This window comes from Nymphaea colorata, chromosome 1 (genome assembly GCF_008831285.2).
Source record: "Nymphaea colorata isolate Beijing-Zhang1983 chromosome 1, ASM883128v2, whole genome shotgun sequence".
Taxonomy (NCBI): Eukaryota; Viridiplantae; Streptophyta; class Magnoliopsida; order Nymphaeales; family Nymphaeaceae; genus Nymphaea; species Nymphaea colorata.
The window spans coordinates 37,482,139-37,501,481 of NC_045138.2; the positions used below are offsets into that span (position 1 = coordinate 37,482,139).

Genomic DNA, 19,343 nt, shown 5'->3' on the forward strand with positions numbered 1-19,343 from the left:
ATCACGTGGAAAAGAATGAGTTTTATAGAAAAAAAGAACGTCACATATATATATATATATGTTTATGCTACCTTAAATAGGGAAATTATACCAAAAAAATAACATCTCCCGTGTTTGGTCTTTTGGGTTTATCCATACCTATGTGGTAAAGCGTTTATGTTTTAAGCTTAGCTGCTTTGATTAGGCAGTTCGATCTATGATTATTTTTCATGGATCCATCCAGTTCGATCTATGATTATTTTTGGGCTGCCCACACCAGCTATAATGTAGCTCTACTACTGGCTTTCTCTTTCTTTTCACTCCTTCGAGAGACGAATTTGGAAGGAGCACAATAATAAGATTTTCAGAGAGATACCATTGCATCAGTAGACTCAGTTAGCTACGTGATGAAAGCTGATGTGCATCTGGCACTCTGCCTTCGCCAGCGCTTGGGTTTGGCCTCAGACTAGCATTTCACTTTCTCTCTTGTTCTCCTGCTTTTGCTCTCTCTTTTAATTTTTCTGTCTTCTTTTTCTTCTTCCTTAATTTTTCTGTCTTCTTCTTTCTCCACTTCTTCTTCGTCTTCGTTTGTTCGCTTCTTGGAATGCTTTATTTTCTCTTGTCTTTTTGCCGACTTGTTGTGTTCTTTAGTGACTATTGGTCACTCAATTTTGTTAATGAATTTTCATTTCGTAGGCCCTTCTACGGGGGCTTCCATTTTAGTTGCAAAGGCATTTTTTTGTCATTTTCAGCCTCGAGCGCATAGCCTGAAAGTGAAAACGTATAAACTGCTTAGAGGATATAGTATTTTTAATGTAAAAACTAAAAAGTTGACAAATTCGACCGGGAGCATGGCGGAGCCAAGGTAAGGGCCTCATGGGCTCTCGCCCCACCTCAATTTAAAAAAAAAAAAATCATGCAAATTTTAGAAAATTTCACTTGTTTTATATAAAAATCTAAAAAAATGATATTTTGATCTTAGTTAAAATTTAAAAACTTTAATTTATTCCCTTCATAAAAAAATTCTGGCTCTGCTCCTGTCAAGAAATGCAGCACAACTGATATATATCAGTAGCTACTAATCTTTAGTTCGACCCATTCTTTTTGTGCTAAAGAGAAATGGAAACATGTATAGTGCAGGTTTAACCTTAGCATTAATAATCCCAGCTCTTGACCTTCAAAATGGGGGGAAGAAGGGGAGCTACTAATCTCATATTGAATGAAAATATAAAATATTCTTACCACTCAACCAAAAACAAATTCAAGCGATACAATAATGAGGTGCAAAGCGTGTAAAAAACTAAATCCAATAAATGCATAATAGATAAAGTTTTTTTAGTCAAATGCAGCCATAAAATGCGAGCTTTCACACCTCCATTGGCAGGCAATACAGCTGAATTTTCTCAACCATTTTCTTGTGAAACAGCGGCCTCCCATTGGTATTGACAACTCTCTATTATTTTGGCTCATAGACGCTTCTCTCAATATTCAAACTCCTCTTTATGTTTATTATTATTATTATTATTATTATTATTATTATATATATATATATATAACCAAAATGCGTGCATTGGTTTAGTGGAACACCTTCTTCCTATGAGGAAGAAAATTTTCTCCTTGTAAAATTACATAAGTACCCTTTTGATAAAATGTGAGAACATATTTTCCTATGTTTGCGTAACATGGAATGCGCTCCAATTTGAACGTGGGATTGTGTGAATATTGTATAAACACTTCAAACTTAACTTCACATTTTTTTACAATTCCTTCCAACGTCTTCCGCTTTTATGAATTGCTTCTTAAGAAAAGGACCAACTTCGTTTTCCTGAGACGGGTTCGCCCGATCAACGCTCATCTTTGAAGTCAATTCACGAAAATGACAGCTTTATCCTTGCCGTCGCTTTCAATATGGATCCCCAACCCCTTGAATGTGACTGGAACCGGACACGGCGACCAAGTTTCCGGGCCATGGATCGCGGGTCGAGATTCAAATCATTGATTTTCGTGGATCCATTCACTTCCTGGATCTAGAAAATCCGGAAGCCATAATTTGGCTCAAAGCTCTAGGCGCCTGTTTGGACCCGAGTATGAACTATGAAACTCGACTCAAGGATGTAAGAAAGTAGGATTATCCCGGATAAATTCATTTTGGTTATACGTTAAATGAATCTTCAATAATTTTACGCTGTCCTTTTTGTACAAGCTCCACCCTACTTCGTCCCGGACAAAATAGTCTGGATAAAGTTATCATCATGGTCCTGGTCCTCCGATCGAGTCAACATCTAACTGAGACTTTTCTCAACGACATTAATTTTCTCCTCGAGAAAGTTTCTGAGCCTCTGATGGCCGCCCGTTCATACGTCTATACCCAAGCAAATGAGCGCGTGGGTCCGCGGCGGAGATGTGAAAATTGTGCAGGGAGCACATGCTTCTAAACTGATATGACTAGAACAAATGTTGTTTAACATATGTTATCGTATGAAATATATTTGCAAACATTACGATTTATCGGCCGGATCTTCTGACTTTTGGTATTGAGTTGAACGCGGTTCCAGATCAGGTTAACAATTTACGAATTTCGTTTGGATATGAATATAATACGGCCAAACAAAGCTGCAAAAGTCTCCACGCGACATTTGGTTCTGATATTTATAGCCCTAGATGACCGGAATATCGTGTAGTCAAATTCAATCAGTCGAGCTCAGTCAACTCAGGTTCGATTCAAACTCACTCGATTAAGCGAGTAAAGCTCGAGTTGATCCTGTGAAACTTAACTCAAGTTTAAGCTGAGCAATATTGAGTCGAGCCCGTTGAGATCAAGCTTGACTCGACTCATGTACAACCTTTACTAATAATAACAGACTTAGCAATCCCAGTAATGACGAGATCGCATGTAGAAAGATAAACAAAAGTGCACATCCAATTCTAAATGCTTCGCATAATTTGGAGTCACTTGTGACATTTACTTGTGGAGTTCTAAATCAATGTAAATGCTTGAAGTGAAGGCATTTCACCTTGTTAATTTTTCTCTCTGAACTAGACAACGGGTTAAGCAATTTTATATTTATATATATATATATATAGCGGCGGGTTGCCGCTACTGTAAACGCGGTAACAGCTGTCAAGCATTGGCCCCCCCCCCGTAGTCATGGTAGTAAGGTCTCATCTCATCCTCTGTTTTTTAAATGCTTGTACATTTTATATGTGCCTTGCCTTATTTGAAAGTAATCTTCTATAGAATGAGTCAACACACGCGTGTGTGTATATATATATATATATATATACATGAATCATTGTATTTGATTTTGATTAGAATCTTCTTAAACCATTGATTAAGTTTCAAATATAAAAGCTGAGTTATTTTTTCAAAAATATGAGCGAGAAAAACGTCTTGTCTTTTTTAAAAGGTATTTCTGACTATTAAAAAATTGATGTTCATATTTATGACTTAATATTCATTACAGAATCGGCAACTTATATAATTCCCATCAAGTTTATTATACGAATGTCTGGTAGCTACTTATTTAATTATAAACCAGAAACAGAAGAAGATTTTGGCATACGAGTCATCCACACTAATGAATTCCTTGTCACTTTGCTTTGCCAGAATCTTGCAAGTTCCAGAAAATCTCCATAACAGAATATAAAAACGACCAAATCACAAAAACCGGTTGACGAGACCGTCACCGCGAACGATCCGTCGATTCTTTCCCTTCTTTTTTTCAAAGGGTGCTTGGCCTGAGGCCGTTCCTCCACATCAAGCAAGACGAATCAATTTATGAGAGTTGTTGGTGATGGTGGGTGAGCAAACGGATCGGACGCAATCCAGATAACTTTATATCCGTATCCATATCTGAATATGAATGTTATTTATATTGACATCGGTCTATTTGTTGTTTTTAATTTCCTTTACCGTGTTTGACTGGCGAGGTTGTCTATATATTGATAATCCCCTTGTATTTTTTTATAATCCACTAGTTTTCTTTCCGTCAAAGGGAAACCTAACCACCTTAGCTCTTTCAACTATGTTGGTGTTTGACCAGCTTGAAATAGTGACGTACCTAACATTTCTAGCTGATTCGGTTCATGCTCTTATCAATGATATGGCTGATATCATATCTAGTGCTCACATTTGGTAAAAACCCAATAAAAATAAAAAAATTAAATGTCGGCTTCATCATTAGCAATTGGAATTGGGCTTAGTATGCGGAATTAGGCAATCCGGCCTAAAATTATCGGGTATAAAATGTATACATAGATAATAGCATTTTATGATAATTTAATACGTTTATTAACTTTTTTTTAAAAAAAAGAAATTGTGTCACTAAAAAGCATCACAAAATATGTAGTTCGTATTATTAAATTTTGATAAAAGAAGAAGAAAATTTGCCAACATGAGGAAGGAAAATATGATCTCAAGGGGCAACATAGTTGTTTTGACTCACGACGTCATCGTGAATTAGTGACAACTCGGACCGAATTGACAGAAGCGCGTTCTAGCTGCATTTTGAAAAACTTTACCGGGTTTTTTTGTTATTATAATAAAATGATTACGTGCTGTGGAAATTAAACGTCTCTTTTATCATCATGGGCAATTTCAAGGCTTGGACGGTCTTTGAGCTTATATCCGTTAAATGCTGAAATTTCGAAAAGAATGGGTTCAATTTACATGAATTGCGTGGAAGGGCACAAGTATCACCATCATTTTCATGATTTGTAAGGTCTGGCCAAGAACTGCTCCTTGGGCTTCCTAGTTCCTGCCTTCACACTCTGCCATGCCATCCGATACATTTCGTTATGCATGGGATCATATCGCTGTACGTTCTTATCGTTTAAAATTTAAAACTAATTTTAGAGCGATTCAAAAATAAAAATATACCCATGTATTATATCGGCAATATATCGGCTGATACGCTTCATGTCGAGAGTTTCTCGCAGCTACTTTCTTGTTATATGTTCTTTTCCTCTTGTCCTTATCCTTTTTTGACTAGACAAAGTCCATATTATTATTCCTAATTACAGATTTCTAAGCACGTATTTTGACCGAAGACGGGTGGAAAAGAAAGCGTCGGGCGGCAGAATGTGATAGGGAAAAAGAGACGCCACCTTTCGAAAATAGAAAAACTGTCGGCCGTGTTCAAGAAATTCACGCAACGCAGATCTAGAGGCCCCCGAATGGGAGACGGGCTCTCATTTTCAGTCCTCTCCCCATAGAAAAGAAGAAGAAACCAGGTACATAATACATTCCATTCCTCTGTTTCACACGTTTGATGGAATGTGAGCGGGAAAGGAAAAGGAATCCGTGAAGGAAAAGGGCGAAAATGGAGGGAATCCGAGAAGCCTTGCTTTCTCCAGTACTCTTGTTGGCTTCCTTCCTCCTGCTCCTCGCCTTGCAATGCTCTTCACAGAACGTTGGATCCCTCCGTCCAAAGCTCCCCGATGATGAAGGTAAGGAGCTCGCTGCTTCCAATTCTCTCTCTCTCTCTTACCCCCCTTCTTTCGTTTAGTTTTCCTCTTCTTTTATTGCCTTCAGAGGTGAAACTCATCGACTGGATCGGTGGCTGTTTCTTTCTTTCCTTCCCTGCTTCCGGCGACGGCAGGACTTCTCGGTCCGCCATGAAACCTGCTACCCACCATATGAAATTGTTGAAATCATGTTCGAAACTTGGTTTGGTTGCCACCCAAACGGCCCTTTTGGATAAGAGCAAATGAAACTTTAAGCTTGTTTTCTCATCCATAGCCCAATAATTCTCGGATCACTCTTATTCCCTTTCCTGGGAAACGGATGAAAGCGGTCATCCGCATCGGAGTTCTTGGGGAGGGAGGGAAGGCGAGGGAGAACTTCGCCAAATCATATCGTTAAGAAGATGTAAAATCTATGCCGTCCATCTAACTGATGAATCTTCACCTTGAGATCATTGGTCTATGCGGCTAATTAATGAATGCTCACGGTGGGTCAGAATCCAACTTCAGTATTCTTCTCTGCGAGCTCATCGCTGAGAATGTCAAGGTGAACAACTCCTCAATAAGAAGCTGCATATTAAATGACCCCATTACTAGAATGAGGCCGTCTGTGGGCGGAGACCGACAATCTGCCGCAGTATATTGTTCTGCACGGGAACTTCCCTTTCTCTTTCTCTCTTTCCTCCCTTGTTTGATTAAGGGCATTTGCGTCATTTTGAGGACATGTCCACTTACACGTGAAGGGTAGTTTTGTCATTTTAATTTGGTTCCTTGGTAGACCAGCGAAAATCTTGACATCAATTTAATTCTTGTGAACATTATGCTCATTCATTCTCAATGGAGATCCCTAATGCAGCTTGGAGACCTCAGGTTGGTGGTATAATCTCAATATATTTTCTCTATATATATATATATATATATAATTTTTTATTAAAAATATACAATGTGGGCTGGCTAGGCTAACCCGGCCCGATGTCTACATTTATCTAAAATATGTTTTTGTAAATGACTATAATACCCCTCACACAAGCCAGTGCCAAGTGTCGACCCCAAAATGAACAGGAGGTTCGCTGCGGCCGGCCCCATTAAACTACGCCAATCGGGATTAAGAGTCACGTTGATATGTTGGCATTTCAAAATAATTAATATTTTGGAAGAACATATCAGATTGTAGCATGTTTTGAAAATGCCATAGCCAAATCGTGACATTTTGAATTCACGGTTGTCACGTACCAAAGAAGCAGACAAAGCTTTCAACTTAGAGGCAGTGCACACTGCAACAATAATTGGTACTTGGTATCCCAAGTAAAAATATCACCAATATAAATTTTTGTTGATAGAAATGAAGTCATCTTCACCTGCACTGCACATTTCCTTTGCTGCAGTGGGTGAAAGTTATAACTCTTGAGAAGAGGCCCTTTCTTCCCCGGAAAAAGTATCCCCCTTTCAAACTGGGGGACAAATATCAACCACCGATGTCGACAGATCCAATTCAGTGAAAACTCTTCCTTCTCTGAAAAAAGCGGGCATAATTATCAGCCTTTTCTGTCACCGTGTTTGATGATTTGTCTTTTTTCTCTTTTTTCCAACAGTTGCTGCTCTCCGAGTGATTGGAAGCAAGCTAGGGAAAAAGGACTGGAACTTTAGCGTGGACCCGTGCTCAGGCAGTGGAGGTTGGATCTCCCCCGCTTTGGACCCCTCAGTCAATAATGTCACCTGTGACTGCTCTGATTCCAATGGCACTATCTGCCACATTGTAAGCATGTGAGTGTTGCATCGATCCGTATTGACTTTCACTTTCTGTAAACAAAAATTTGAGTACAAATGCACCTTACTGGTTTCTGTGATTCAGAAATGCACCTGAATCTGTAATTTTAATTGAAAATTCCACATATTTTATGTGGGTAAGATGCATTTTTCCTTAAATGAACTGCAGCTGCAACTGGGTAGTTCGAGAAATCTACCTTTTGGTCTTTTCTTTTGGTTATATGTGCCAAAGTTGAGATTCGGCCAGTTTTCAAATTTTTGCTCATAACGTAGATCAGCATTTACATCATATTTTATGCTGCAACGAATTGTTCTGCTTACGTGAGAAAGAATGACAGAAGAAGAGATGTTTCCGGTGCTGCATATCTTTGAAAGTCTCATTTATAAGAGTGCTATTACTTTTCTTGTCAAAAAAGTTGGGACCTTTTCCTTTGACAAAGGCAAAGTTATTGCTTTGAGCTTTCAACTTTTAAGAATGATCGACCATCTTCCTAGTTACTTTCAAGTGAAGTTTAAATCTTTAGTTGCAAATCAATATGTGGCTTGTGGTGTTAATTTTATGTTTGAACTCTATGATCAGAATACTTAAGGCTCAAAACCTAGCAGGAACGCTGCCTGAGGAGCTTAGCAAGCTCAAATACCTACGAGGAATGTAAGTAGCTATATGGTTTTTGTTGTTTCTTGCATTTTCCTTGTTATGTAATATGCCACATAACTGCTGCTTTTAGCACGAGATGGAAAACTTTCCAGATCTCTTGGTTTGGTTTGAGATGACAGTTGACCGGGTAAGACCCGAAAAGATTTTCGTCGTACTGATCGATCCAACAGGATCTGGGTATGGCACCGGACAGAGGTCCGGTTCATATTGAGGTTGGACCTTATGGGCGTCGGCTCTGCTTAAGGAAATTTTAACTAAGGTCCACAAGATTTGGATCTAAAAAAACAATAACAGTCATCGTATGGCCCGGATCGATTTTACGTTCTTTTCGTAGGAAGCGAGACACGGACACCGCCAAGAAGACGTGGGTATGGCTTTTTTTTTCTCCTTGTGAGAACAACTGGATCTGGATGCAACTGCTCCGTTGCCTCTACCACCGCGACTGCATTGCGAATCTTGTAATGCGAATTACAATGATCAGAGATCCAAGAATTGCTTCGCAACCGTGCTAACTCACATTCAATGGCGTGGTTCTTCTGTTTCATTTAAAGTTGTTTAGTTTTCTCATTATCACGATGTGTTCTTTACTTAAACAGTGATCTGACGCGCAATTATATCAATGGCACCATTCCAACCAGTTGGGCTTCCTTGCCGTTGGTTGCTCTGTAAGTACCTAGTTGTTATTTGTTAAAGTCTTTGCGTCTTTCGATCATTGGGAAATGCAGAGTGTTTATGTATATGGATTGCTCATTATCATATCAAAAAATTTTCTTTAAAATCAAAATGTTTTCTGTCATTCTTTTTTCCCCCCAGAAGATGGAACCAACAGCGAAGATTGTTACATTTTTTAACAGACGCACGCACATATACATATACATGCACACGCACACGCACTCATCACTCAGGTGTGTGTGATTGTATTGCACCATGGACCATGGTGTACTGAATTGAGCACTAACAACTCTAGACTCCATCATTATTGGCAGTTTCTGATTTTAGTTTTTACCTATTCAACTATTTTAGGAACTTGACGGCGAATCGTGTCTCTGGGAGGATCCCGAAGGAGCTTGGAAGTATGACCGCATTGGAAGTGCTGTAAGTATCAAAACATTTTTTTGGAGTTTCTCCATAAGATATATAACAGTGCAATTGTTTCTGAATAGTGGTGCTTATTATTACCGTTTCCTTTTGCTAATCCTATAAATGTTTGAAATTGCTACTTATGCTAAAACTTGATATTATCCAAAACTTAGTATTACGTCTCTTGTCGAGCATAAACCTTGTTAGTGAGCCCATATTGTAAGATCGGCTGCAAAATGAATGATAGGTTTCTTGTCCAACTATGTTTCAGAAGTTAAATTTGGTAATCGTAATGCCTTCTGCAGGGTTTCAATCGTAAGGCTGTCATCATCACTCCTCAGAACCTGGAGATTGAATTATTTGATCAGCTTATTTGAACGTCTAGATAATATTTTACAACCTATAGAATTTCAGAATCTTTTGACCGTTAAATTTTCAATTTTATGTATATTTGGCATAAATGTACCCGACATTTCTAACGCAGATATACAAGTCTTGTGTTTGTGAGCACACTTAGTTAATTTAACTCTACGGATTGTGATTAAGTGTGCCTGATTTTATTTTTTTTCTTTGTCTTTTAAATAAACATTTGATCTTTATTATTACAGAATATCTTCAAACTTCTAAACGTAATGTCATCCTTTTGTCTTTTGCGTACTGTCAAATGCAGGGAGGTAGAAGCAAACCAGCTTGAAGGGCAGCTTCCTCCAGAACTGGGCAACTTAGCCAGCTTGAGAAGACTGTATATCTTTTATCCTTCTTCTCGTCTTAGTATTAATATTGGGGTCTTACTACTATGGGGACTTCTGAATACGGTCCAACTTTTAGATTGAAGGTGGACCTTAAAATTTATTTGAGTTTCACAATAGTTCATCATAAATGTGATAAATTATTATAATAAAAGAAGTTTTCCTTTGTTAAACAGGCCTGTCCTTTATCAACTCCATTTGGTTAAGAAATTCTTGACACCCATGCAGGGTTCTAAATTCAAACAAGTTCACAGGAGAGTTTCCATCTGCATTAGCTAACTTGATGAACATGAATGCCTTGTAAGTGACTCTACACTTGCACATTTTTACCTACATGTTACCTACATCATCTTCTTTGATAGCTGTCTGTTTATCTTGGAGGTTATGCTCTCAAGGAAGCAGTTTGCTCTGAAAGCCACTGAAATTGTGTTACTGGATTATCGTGTACATTCCCATATCCTCTTTATCTTATGCACATTGCAAAGTATATAAATATTCTCTATGGTGTAGCTATGTCAGTGGGAGCAACTTCACTGGGAAGATTCCTGATTTCATTAGCAAATGGACTCAGCTTCAGTTCATGTAAGTATGCATTTTTTCTAATTAATATGGAAATTATTAAAATTGCAGTTCAGCTGATTATGATTCAACTTATGGTCTTAATGCTAAGTTGCTAACTAATGAGTGTTTTCATTGACATTATTCCGCTCTCAAATCCTTTGCTTTTTGTCTCTGAGTTGCTCTAACTATGTTTCATTTTCTCTCTCTTTTCTTTTTGCATTGGCGCATCTATCAGCCAAATATAGTTATCTAATTCACATCATTCAATTTATTCAGAATGATAATGGGCACAAGTATGGAAGGGCCTATACCTTCTAGCTTATCATCCTTGAAGAATCTGAAGCACCTGTAAGTGAAACTTCATAATTAGATTCTTATTGGGCTGATGATTGAACATCTAAATTTGACCCTGCAACTTTTTCGATCATAACATGATTATGAAATCCCATGCATGAGCTGGAAAAAAATCCTCTGGAATCATAAGAGACTGATGATTGTTGGAGCCAGTTCAGTTCCATTGATTCTTACGAGAGCTCATTCACACCCTTTCCAGGCTGCAAGTTTGGAAACCACCTATCTTGCCTGTCTGGTTTGTAGGTTTTGGAATAAGTCAGCAACCTTCGGACTTACATGCCAATGGACACTTCTAGAGGTTCTATGTTTAATATATCCCATGTTGATCTATTCATTTGTCTACAATTTCCAGGATAATTAGTGACCTAAGTGGGCCGGGCTCGAGTTTCCCACCTTTGCAGAATATGAAAAGTTTGACAAGATTGTGAGCTTACTTGAAACATATCCCCGTTTTATGATCAATCTGATACCTATCTAACACCCTAATCACCCACAAAAAATTCCACATCTACAGGATACTAAGAAATTGTTCGATTTCTGGCGAAATTCCTTCATATATTGGAGGCTTACCAGGGCTGAGAATCCTGTGAGTACATGTACTTAATCTTAGACTTTGTGCCTGACTGTGGTTCATTAGCAATCATTATTTTTAAGTTCCGAGACATCAGACAAGTGCATGTGAAACCAATAACTTTCTGCAACTTTCTATTACAGGGACCTCTCATTCAATAACTTAACAGGACAAATTCCGCCATCTTTTTCCAGCTTTACGTCTTTAAGCCTGCAGTACATGTGAGTGATCTCTCTCTATTTAGTCTAATGCATTTGTAGATCTTTGGTACTACTATCATTTTATTTTGAGGCTGTATACAGTTTTTGGTGCTGGTTCATTGTACATTATTTCTGTGTAGGTTCCTACGCAACAACCAACTAACTGGACCAATCCCTGAGTGGGTCTATAAAGTCAATAAAAATTTGTATGGTTCCCCGACTCTTTAACATTCTTTTTTTATGTTACCATTCCTAGACAGAGTTTCATGACGATTTTATGGGAGGAGTTTGCCATTTATAATTTATCATTCCAAATTTACCTGGTTTTGTCTGACATTTAAATGCTAGTGTTTTGACTATTATCCATCGCCTCACTTTGATGCTGTGTGGTGGGAAAATATTATAGTTTCACTGAGTTTGCACAACCAGGTGATGATGACAGAAAAAAATTCTTGCAGGGATTTGTCAGAAAACAATTTCACAGGAGCAACTTCATCAACAATTTGCCCACAACAAAATTTGTAAGAACAAATAATCAATGTTAAATTATTAGCTTTAAGAGAATCTACTTTTGCTTCCGTTTTTTAACTTGGTTGTCTAATCATCTTTCCAGGAACCTGGTCTCCAGCTTCTCTTCCACGGATGACAGTTCGTATGCCCTCAAACCATTTTCTTATGATATGACCTTTTGACATTTATATGATGAAACTCATTTCAAGAGAGCTTCCACCAATCACAGCATGCTTACATTGTTATTAAATGTATTAAATATAATAGAACTGATAATGAAGTATTCTTTTCCATATAGAGTTCCTGCGTGCTTGAGAAAGGACTACCCCTGTTCTGACTTGGAAAAGTGTGAGTACTGTAACTAGTTAGGCAGAACAATTAGCTAGAATCTTTTGTCCTGTTGCTGCATTTTTCTGTAGCTGTGTATGTACAACAGACTGAAAAACATTACTTTGTGTTACTGGCAGACTCTTCTTTGTTCATAAATTGTGGGGGGACCCAGCTTGTTGTCAATGGAACCACATATGAAGCAGACATCGAACCAAGTGGGGAATCAACATACTACCACAGTGCAGGAGGAAATTGGGCTATGACCAGCACTGGTGTATTCATGGATACTGTTACAGCTGGCCCATTCCTAGTAGCTAACAAAAGTAGATTGTTAATGAGTAATCCAACATTATATATGACAGCACGTGTTGCTCCAATCATGTTGACATATTATGGCCTATGCATGCAGAAAGGGGACTACACTGTCCAACTTCATTTTTCTGAGATAATCTTCACCAATGACCAAACTTTTAGCAGTTTGGGGGAACGAGTTTTTGATGTGTTCATCCAGGTGACTAAATCAGTTAACTCTCAGTTAGTACTGAATTGTTGCTGAATAACAAACTATTCTGATCTGGGCCATCTGGTTCTCTGGCAGCATGAAAAAGTATTAAAGGATTTCAATATTGCAAGAGAAAATGGTGGAACACAAAAGGAAGTCATTAAGAGCTTCAATGCAAGTGTGACAGAAGGCACTCTCCAGATCAGTCTCTACTGGGGTGGGAAAGGGACTCTTGCAATTCCATCTAGAGGAAACTACGGGCCCCTGATTTCAGCCATTTCAGTATACCCCAGTAAGCTAGTTTTTCTCATTAATTATTTTTCATTGTTGTATTAATAAACATGTGCATGATGAGGATAGATGCTCTACACAAGGGGAAAGATTAGTAAATACCTGTTCAAAAGAAGTGCATAGGAAAACCTAACACGAGAAATACTTGTCTTATAACATCCAGGAACTATAAAAGTGAGTATGAAAGAAACCATCATTTCATTGTATTGATAGCATTACAACATATATACTCCTATATCCTTGGGTGCTGTGAAGAGGCAGAATGATGATATGCTCAATTTTCCGTTTTCCTTAAGAAGCAGGTCGCATCAGGACAATACACGTTCTCTTATTGGAAGCATCAAGACTTTAGCATTGCACTGCTCAATGGTCATCTGTTAAAAATAGAATCTAGTGGCACATAAATTCCATTTAAATTAATTAACTGGTTAAAATTAATTTTATGGCCATGTTCAACTGATTGAGAAACTATTTTCACTGGTCTACATAAAACCAATGCACATTTGATTTGGTCACATCATGCAGATTTCAAGCCCAAAGACTATGATAAAGATGAGGCTCTCACGGCAATAATCATTGCAATCGTCATTGTTGTTTGCCTGATCGTCGTAGTTTTGGTCATCCTTCGGGCAAAATGCTGTCGTGGAGATGAAACAACTCTAGATAAAGGTAAAAATATCTGACTCTAACAGGAACCTTTATATTATGGAGAAAAGATTCAAGTATGGTAAGTAAATCCTTTCTGCAAGATCCAAGTGATGGCCAGGACTTACAGAAAACTTGGAAGGTTCTCACTCATATGTCATCGAAAAGATTTTGACAAGTCAATCAAGTGCTTTCAGGCTCTTTGTTTTATGCTCTAATTCCAATTATCTATTTCTTCCATTGCAGAACTTAAAGACCTGGACAAGCAAAATGGCTATTTCAGCCTTCATGAGATAAAAGAGGCTACAAAGGATTTTCATCCTGAAAACAAGATTGGGCATGGTAGTTCTGGGCCAGTTTATAAGGTACATTTTCAAATTCCTCAAGGTAATGTGTTTTCTTATCATGTTGCAATTGTCATAGTTAGATGTTGTATTTTTAGTTTCCCATTTTCATCTAAATAATTTCTCCCTGCGACAAACTTCCTAAACTTCTGAGTTGTATGACTGCTTTACCTACTTTGTCACTGAACACCTCATGGGAATAAGAATCAACAAAATTTGTGCAGGAGCAGCCACATGATTAAGAATAAGCAAAGTGGTATGGACATTGGATCAACTTTATTCCTCATTATCCATGATCTCTGCCACAGCATAGCATATCTTTCTTGGCTGCATAGTGTGACTAGATACATTCTTATAAAAGACTGGGAATAGATGCATTCTTATCATCCTTTGCTTGGCTAGGTGTCATGGATTTTGTCTGGGTCAGTGTCTTTATGTTTTTTCCTCATATTTGAATGCTGTATGATATCTGATATCAGGGAATTATGCGGGATGGGACACAGATTGCTGTTAAGCAGCTCTCATCCATATCAAGACAAGGAAATCGAGAATTCTTGAATGAGATAGGAATGGTATCAGCTCTGCAGCACCCAAATCTTGTGAAGCTTTTTGGTTATTGCATTCAAGGAAATGAGTTGATGCTAATCTATGAATACATGGAAAACAACTCGCTTTCACGTGCTCTGTTTGGTAAGCTTTTGACAACTAATCATAATCATCTCAAGCCCAGACATATAACTCTATCTGTGTGAATGATTAACTAGAAGCACCATCTTTATCACGATCTCCTCGTTTATGTCCATGAGTATTCAAGACTTCAGGTTGGATATAAACTGAATCGGAGTTCATTTGATAATATTTGGTAACAAAACTGGAATCCGTTTAGCAATTGGACTTGGGCTCACTACGGCTTTTACATCTGAACTTGATGCAGAATCAAGGACACGTTTGAATAAAATTTCATGTAGAAGTTCCCTTCTGACGCTAATCGGATCTGGATTTTGTTTTAAAATTCCACAGAAATCTGATTTCAATTCAGACTGTTTACATCCCTATATATGTTTCCTTTCTCATCTTACTTCGAGGATTCAAGAGCATGTTGAATGGTTAATAATACAGAATGCATGGTAACTGTAGGTTCATCGGAGCATCGGTCGAAACTGGACTGGCCGACTAGGTGTAAAATTTGCATCGGGGTTGCAAAGGGCCTGGCATATCTTCATGAAGAGTCCCCATTGAAGGTCATCCATAGAGATATCAAGGCGATGAATATACTTCTAGACAAGGATCTAAATGCAAAAATTTCCGACTTCGGTCTAGCAAAACTCGATGAAGGGGACAAGTCACATATTAGTACTCACATAGTAGGGACCACGTAAGTTTATCTCTCTCTCTCTCTCTCAGGTGTGTGTGTGCATATATATATATATATATATATATATATATATATATTATATATACATGTATGTATGTATATAATGCTGTTCCATTCTTAGACCACGTAAGTTTATCTCTCTCTCTCTCTCTCAGGTGTGTGTGTGCATATATATATATATATATATATATATATTATATATACATGTATGTATGTATATAATGCTGTTCCATTCTTAGACCATATTTCAACACCATCCCAACAAACTAGTTCACATCACCCTTTGTTTTCTTAATATGATATGATTGATTTCCACCAAGAGTAGAAAGTCATACAAATCGAGGTAGCAAATAAGTTTCCATAAATTTGTATGTCATTTTCTTTTTAATACATCAGAAACATATTTTTGTTGATCATGAAACTCCTAAATAAAGCATTATTGATGCAGAGAAAAACTCACTGATATAATGGTTCCTGACAGTATTGAGGGCATGACCATGACGTCACTTTAAGTTCTGCTGCTGAATATTGTTGCAATGAAAAAAGGTGTCGTTAAGAGGTGTGGTTATTGATTTTAGAAATTAATGATGAATAACAGGGGATACATTGCTCCAGAGTATGCAATTAAGGGACAGTTATCATACAAGGCAGATGTTTTCAGCTACGGAGTGGTTGTACTGGAGGTTGTGAGCGGAGAGAGCAACACATATGCCTCGCCAAGGGAGGAATTTCCCTTCCTTTTGGACTGGGTATGTCTTTCACTATTTCCTTCAGCAATTTTCTCTTTGATTATTTCTTTGCTTTCAGCTTTTTTCTCCCTTTTTTTATCGTTTTTATGAGTGTTTTTAATTATTTGGGTGAAAATGGGGTTATCGAAGTTCGGATTTGTATAATTTGAATAATTGAAATTGTATCTGATCAATTCTAATTGGTTACAGCAAGAAAAAAAACACAAACAAATGTCAAAACCATATCTTAAAATCTTTCATAACCTTCCTGGCCTGATAATTTCTGTTAGCCCACAAAAAAAAAAGTCATTTAGAAACACAAGTCCTCGTGTATCTTCAAAATGGAAAAAAAATCCATATTGACAGTTTGTTTTTATGCGTAGTATTGAAATGTTAAGTCGGGGCCCTGTGTTTGAACATTGCGGGTCTCATCTCCAGTTAAAGAATTAATTAAGCTGATTGTGTTCCTTCCTTTTTCATAAGAGCGAACTGATGCTTTTTCATCATATTTAATTTCACAAAAAAAGGGTAACTTTTAAACCTTACCTAGTTGACATACAAATTGAAAGTACAAAATATTACTCACAAGCATTCTAGGGTTTAAAATCAGGCTTTTACTTAGGCAGTAGCCACTTAAGTTTGGGAGCATCGAAAAATTTAGATATACACTTTTTTTTTTGAATTATAGCAAAAAATGGGCCCGCCCAATGAAGTTTTTCTTAGAGAAGAATGGGTTTTTAAAAATCACAGAAAACTCATTAAGGAATCACCAAACCGTGCTAAGGTTTGAATTTGGTACGTTTAACTGCCTACACTAATACAAAAGACAAGTAAATGAAAGAAGATGAAACTCATTTAACTGTGCTTGACTACACCATCAACAGTGGAGGACTTTCTTGTAAAATTTTCAGTGAGTTTTCTTGATTACCTCAACATTGCTCTCTCTGAGATCATGTTTGATTGCCTAAACTTCTTTTATTCTATATAAACCTTATTTTCACCGTTCCAAAAGCAACCAAACAAGTCTACAACCTCTTTCACTCTTGTTCATTTTTATTGCTTGAAATCATTTGAAGAAATCTGGAAGAGAGGTCTGTCTTTGTTCGCTCAGTTTCTGAATACAAGTAAATCTTAGTGAATAGACACTCAAGAAAGCACTAGCCATGCAATCAAACTTGCTGTATGGAAGAAAGTAGAAAGTGTCCTTTACGTCCAGTTTTCAAAAACGAAGTTGTTACAGAAGAAAAATCATTCTGCAAAGATCTTGACATGCAAACGAACATGTGCAAGAAAATATCCCAGTAACGGATGCAACATGAACACTGCAGGCTTATGATTTACAAGAGAAGAGGTGTCTCCTGGAACTGGCGGACCCATGCTTAGGGCCAGATTTCTCAGAGGCAGAGGCATTGAAAATGCTCAACATAGCTCTTCTTTGCACCAACAGCAATCCCTCACTCAGGCCAACAATGTCTTCTGTTGTTGATATGCTCGAAGGCCGAACTGCAGTTTGCGAAACTCCTGACCCGAGTAGCTCCTCCTCAAATGGAGCCGTACTTGGCCGTGTTTGGCGTTCCGGTGGTCTCTCACAAGATGAAATAACTCAGGATGGGTTTGCAGCTGAAACCCTGCAAGTTAGTGAGTGGAGAACGTGGCCACACTCAAATTCAGTTTGCACCACAGAGGAACAGAGTGTTCTGTCACAAAGGCCTCTAACCATGTGAAGTTTGTAAAGTGAATAACAGTTAACAGGCTAAGAGGATGGAATGTAATTGGTCATGCAGTATCAGTTTTCTTAATGCAATAGCTAGCTATTACTTCATTTTTGTGAAAAATTAAAACAAGGTGAAGGAAAAATAAAGATAGAGAAAGGATTTTTATCAAGCAAATAGATCAAATCTTCTCTTCGACACAACGATATCTTTTGCAATATATTTATTCATTTTTTGGCAGAATTTTGTCTCAGATCGTTTTCCACTATCTGGCAATAAAATCATGTTATTAAGTAATTTTTTGAATATAATTATGACCTTTTATGTATCAGGTTTGATATTAGCAAACTGATAATTGTTAATACCATTAATATTCCTTGCCACGTGCCAGGATAATATCATCCAAAACTTGTTTTGTTAAATAAACTAGTATTACATATTAATATCTGAACATTTGACCTGTATTGCCCCAAAGCGCATTGGATTGTATACATCATCACCCGGGTTGGCCAATATCGAGCAACATATAGATAAAAAAAATAACGAAAGTTAAATTTTCATTTTGTTTACTTAACCTTTGCGGCCGATGCGACCGAGCACAGACCAATACGTGTGTCATCCAATACATCGTATTGGTTAGGCATCAGATACGAGACGGAAACAATATTTAAAAAATATATCTATGAACTTTTTTTTTTTTACCAAAAAGATGAAGTTGATGATCTTTTGAAGTGGGTCCCACAAAAATATACAGAGAAACATATAATGCACGAGCATAGAATTGTAAAAACTATTGCTATAACTCTTTGTGACACATAATTTACAATGGGGTTAGCCCGAACCCATTGGCTGCCTTAGTTGGTCAGACGTCCTTCAAAATTGGAAAAACTTGGTGTACAAAAGGAAAAGAAAGCTCTCAAGAGTCAAACCGTTGAGTTGCGAAATGGATTCCACGTTTGACTTTCTTATCACCAACTGTAATTGACTAGTTTTCTCAATAATGAAAACTCTAAATCAGTGATTGATAAAAATTTAACATAAATACAAACAACTTTTAAGAATCAAAGAAACGCAAACTTGGATGGAAGGAAAGAATGGTAATCCTATGTTTGGTTCGGTAACTAAGAAGGAGAGAAATGAAAAAGAAAAATAAATACAAGAAAGAAAAACTATTTTGGCATAAATCAAGTTGTTTTTATGAAAAATGTTGATTTTTTTTTATTATCAAAATGTTGATGCTATGAGAGCGATTCCTTTTTGCTTATTATAAGAACGCTCTTAAAATCCAAAAAATGGTCAACTTAATATATATTTTGCATTAACTTATCTTTAAGATCATTAAGGTTAGATTTCAAAAAAAACAAAACTTTAAATGTCATATCAAACAATCACTATTTGATATATATATATATATATATATATATATATATATATATATATATATATATATATATATATATATAAGATCATTGCTTTTCCCTCTCTATTCCCTTTCTTTTTACTTCCTTTCTTTATGCTTCAAGG

At 37.1% G+C, this 19,343-nt stretch overlaps 1 protein-coding gene across 1 annotated transcript; it reads left to right on the forward strand.

The window, feature by feature from the left end:
• Window positions 1–5,149: 5,149 nt before the first annotated feature.
• Window positions 5,150–17,929, forward strand: LOC116246387 (probable LRR receptor-like serine/threonine-protein kinase At1g53430). Its single transcript, XM_031618246.2, has 24 exons — window positions 5,150–5,427; window positions 7,035–7,206; window positions 7,790–7,861; window positions 8,464–8,532; window positions 8,891–8,962; window positions 9,618–9,689; window positions 9,925–9,996; window positions 10,207–10,278; window positions 10,534–10,605; window positions 10,964–11,035; window positions 11,126–11,197; window positions 11,326–11,403; window positions 11,523–11,588; window positions 11,841–11,903; window positions 11,996–12,034; window positions 12,191–12,240; window positions 12,360–12,733; window positions 12,821–13,016; window positions 13,541–13,684; window positions 13,907–14,025; window positions 14,484–14,694; window positions 15,142–15,379; window positions 15,978–16,128; window positions 17,436–17,929. The coding sequence occupies exons 1-24, from the start codon at window positions 5,301–5,303 to the stop codon at window positions 17,829–17,831; spliced, it is 3,069 nt and encodes a 1,022-aa protein (XP_031474106.1). The 5' UTR covers window positions 5,150–5,300; the 3' UTR covers window positions 17,832–17,929.
• The last annotated feature ends 1,414 nt before the right edge of the window (window positions 17,930–19,343 follow it).

Coding starts and splice junctions, on each gene's coding strand:
- LOC116246387 (XM_031618246.2), top strand. CDS start 5,301: ATGGAGGGAATCCGAGAAGCCTTGCTTTCTCCAGTACTCTTGTTGGCT. Junction 11,036..11,125: donor ATGAAAAGTTTGACAAGATT/GTGAGCTTACTT, acceptor CCACATCTACAG/GATACTAAGAAATTGTTCGA. Junction 11,589..11,840: donor TATAAAGTCAATAAAAATTT/GTATGGTTCCCC, acceptor AAATTCTTGCAG/GGATTTGTCAGAAAACAATT.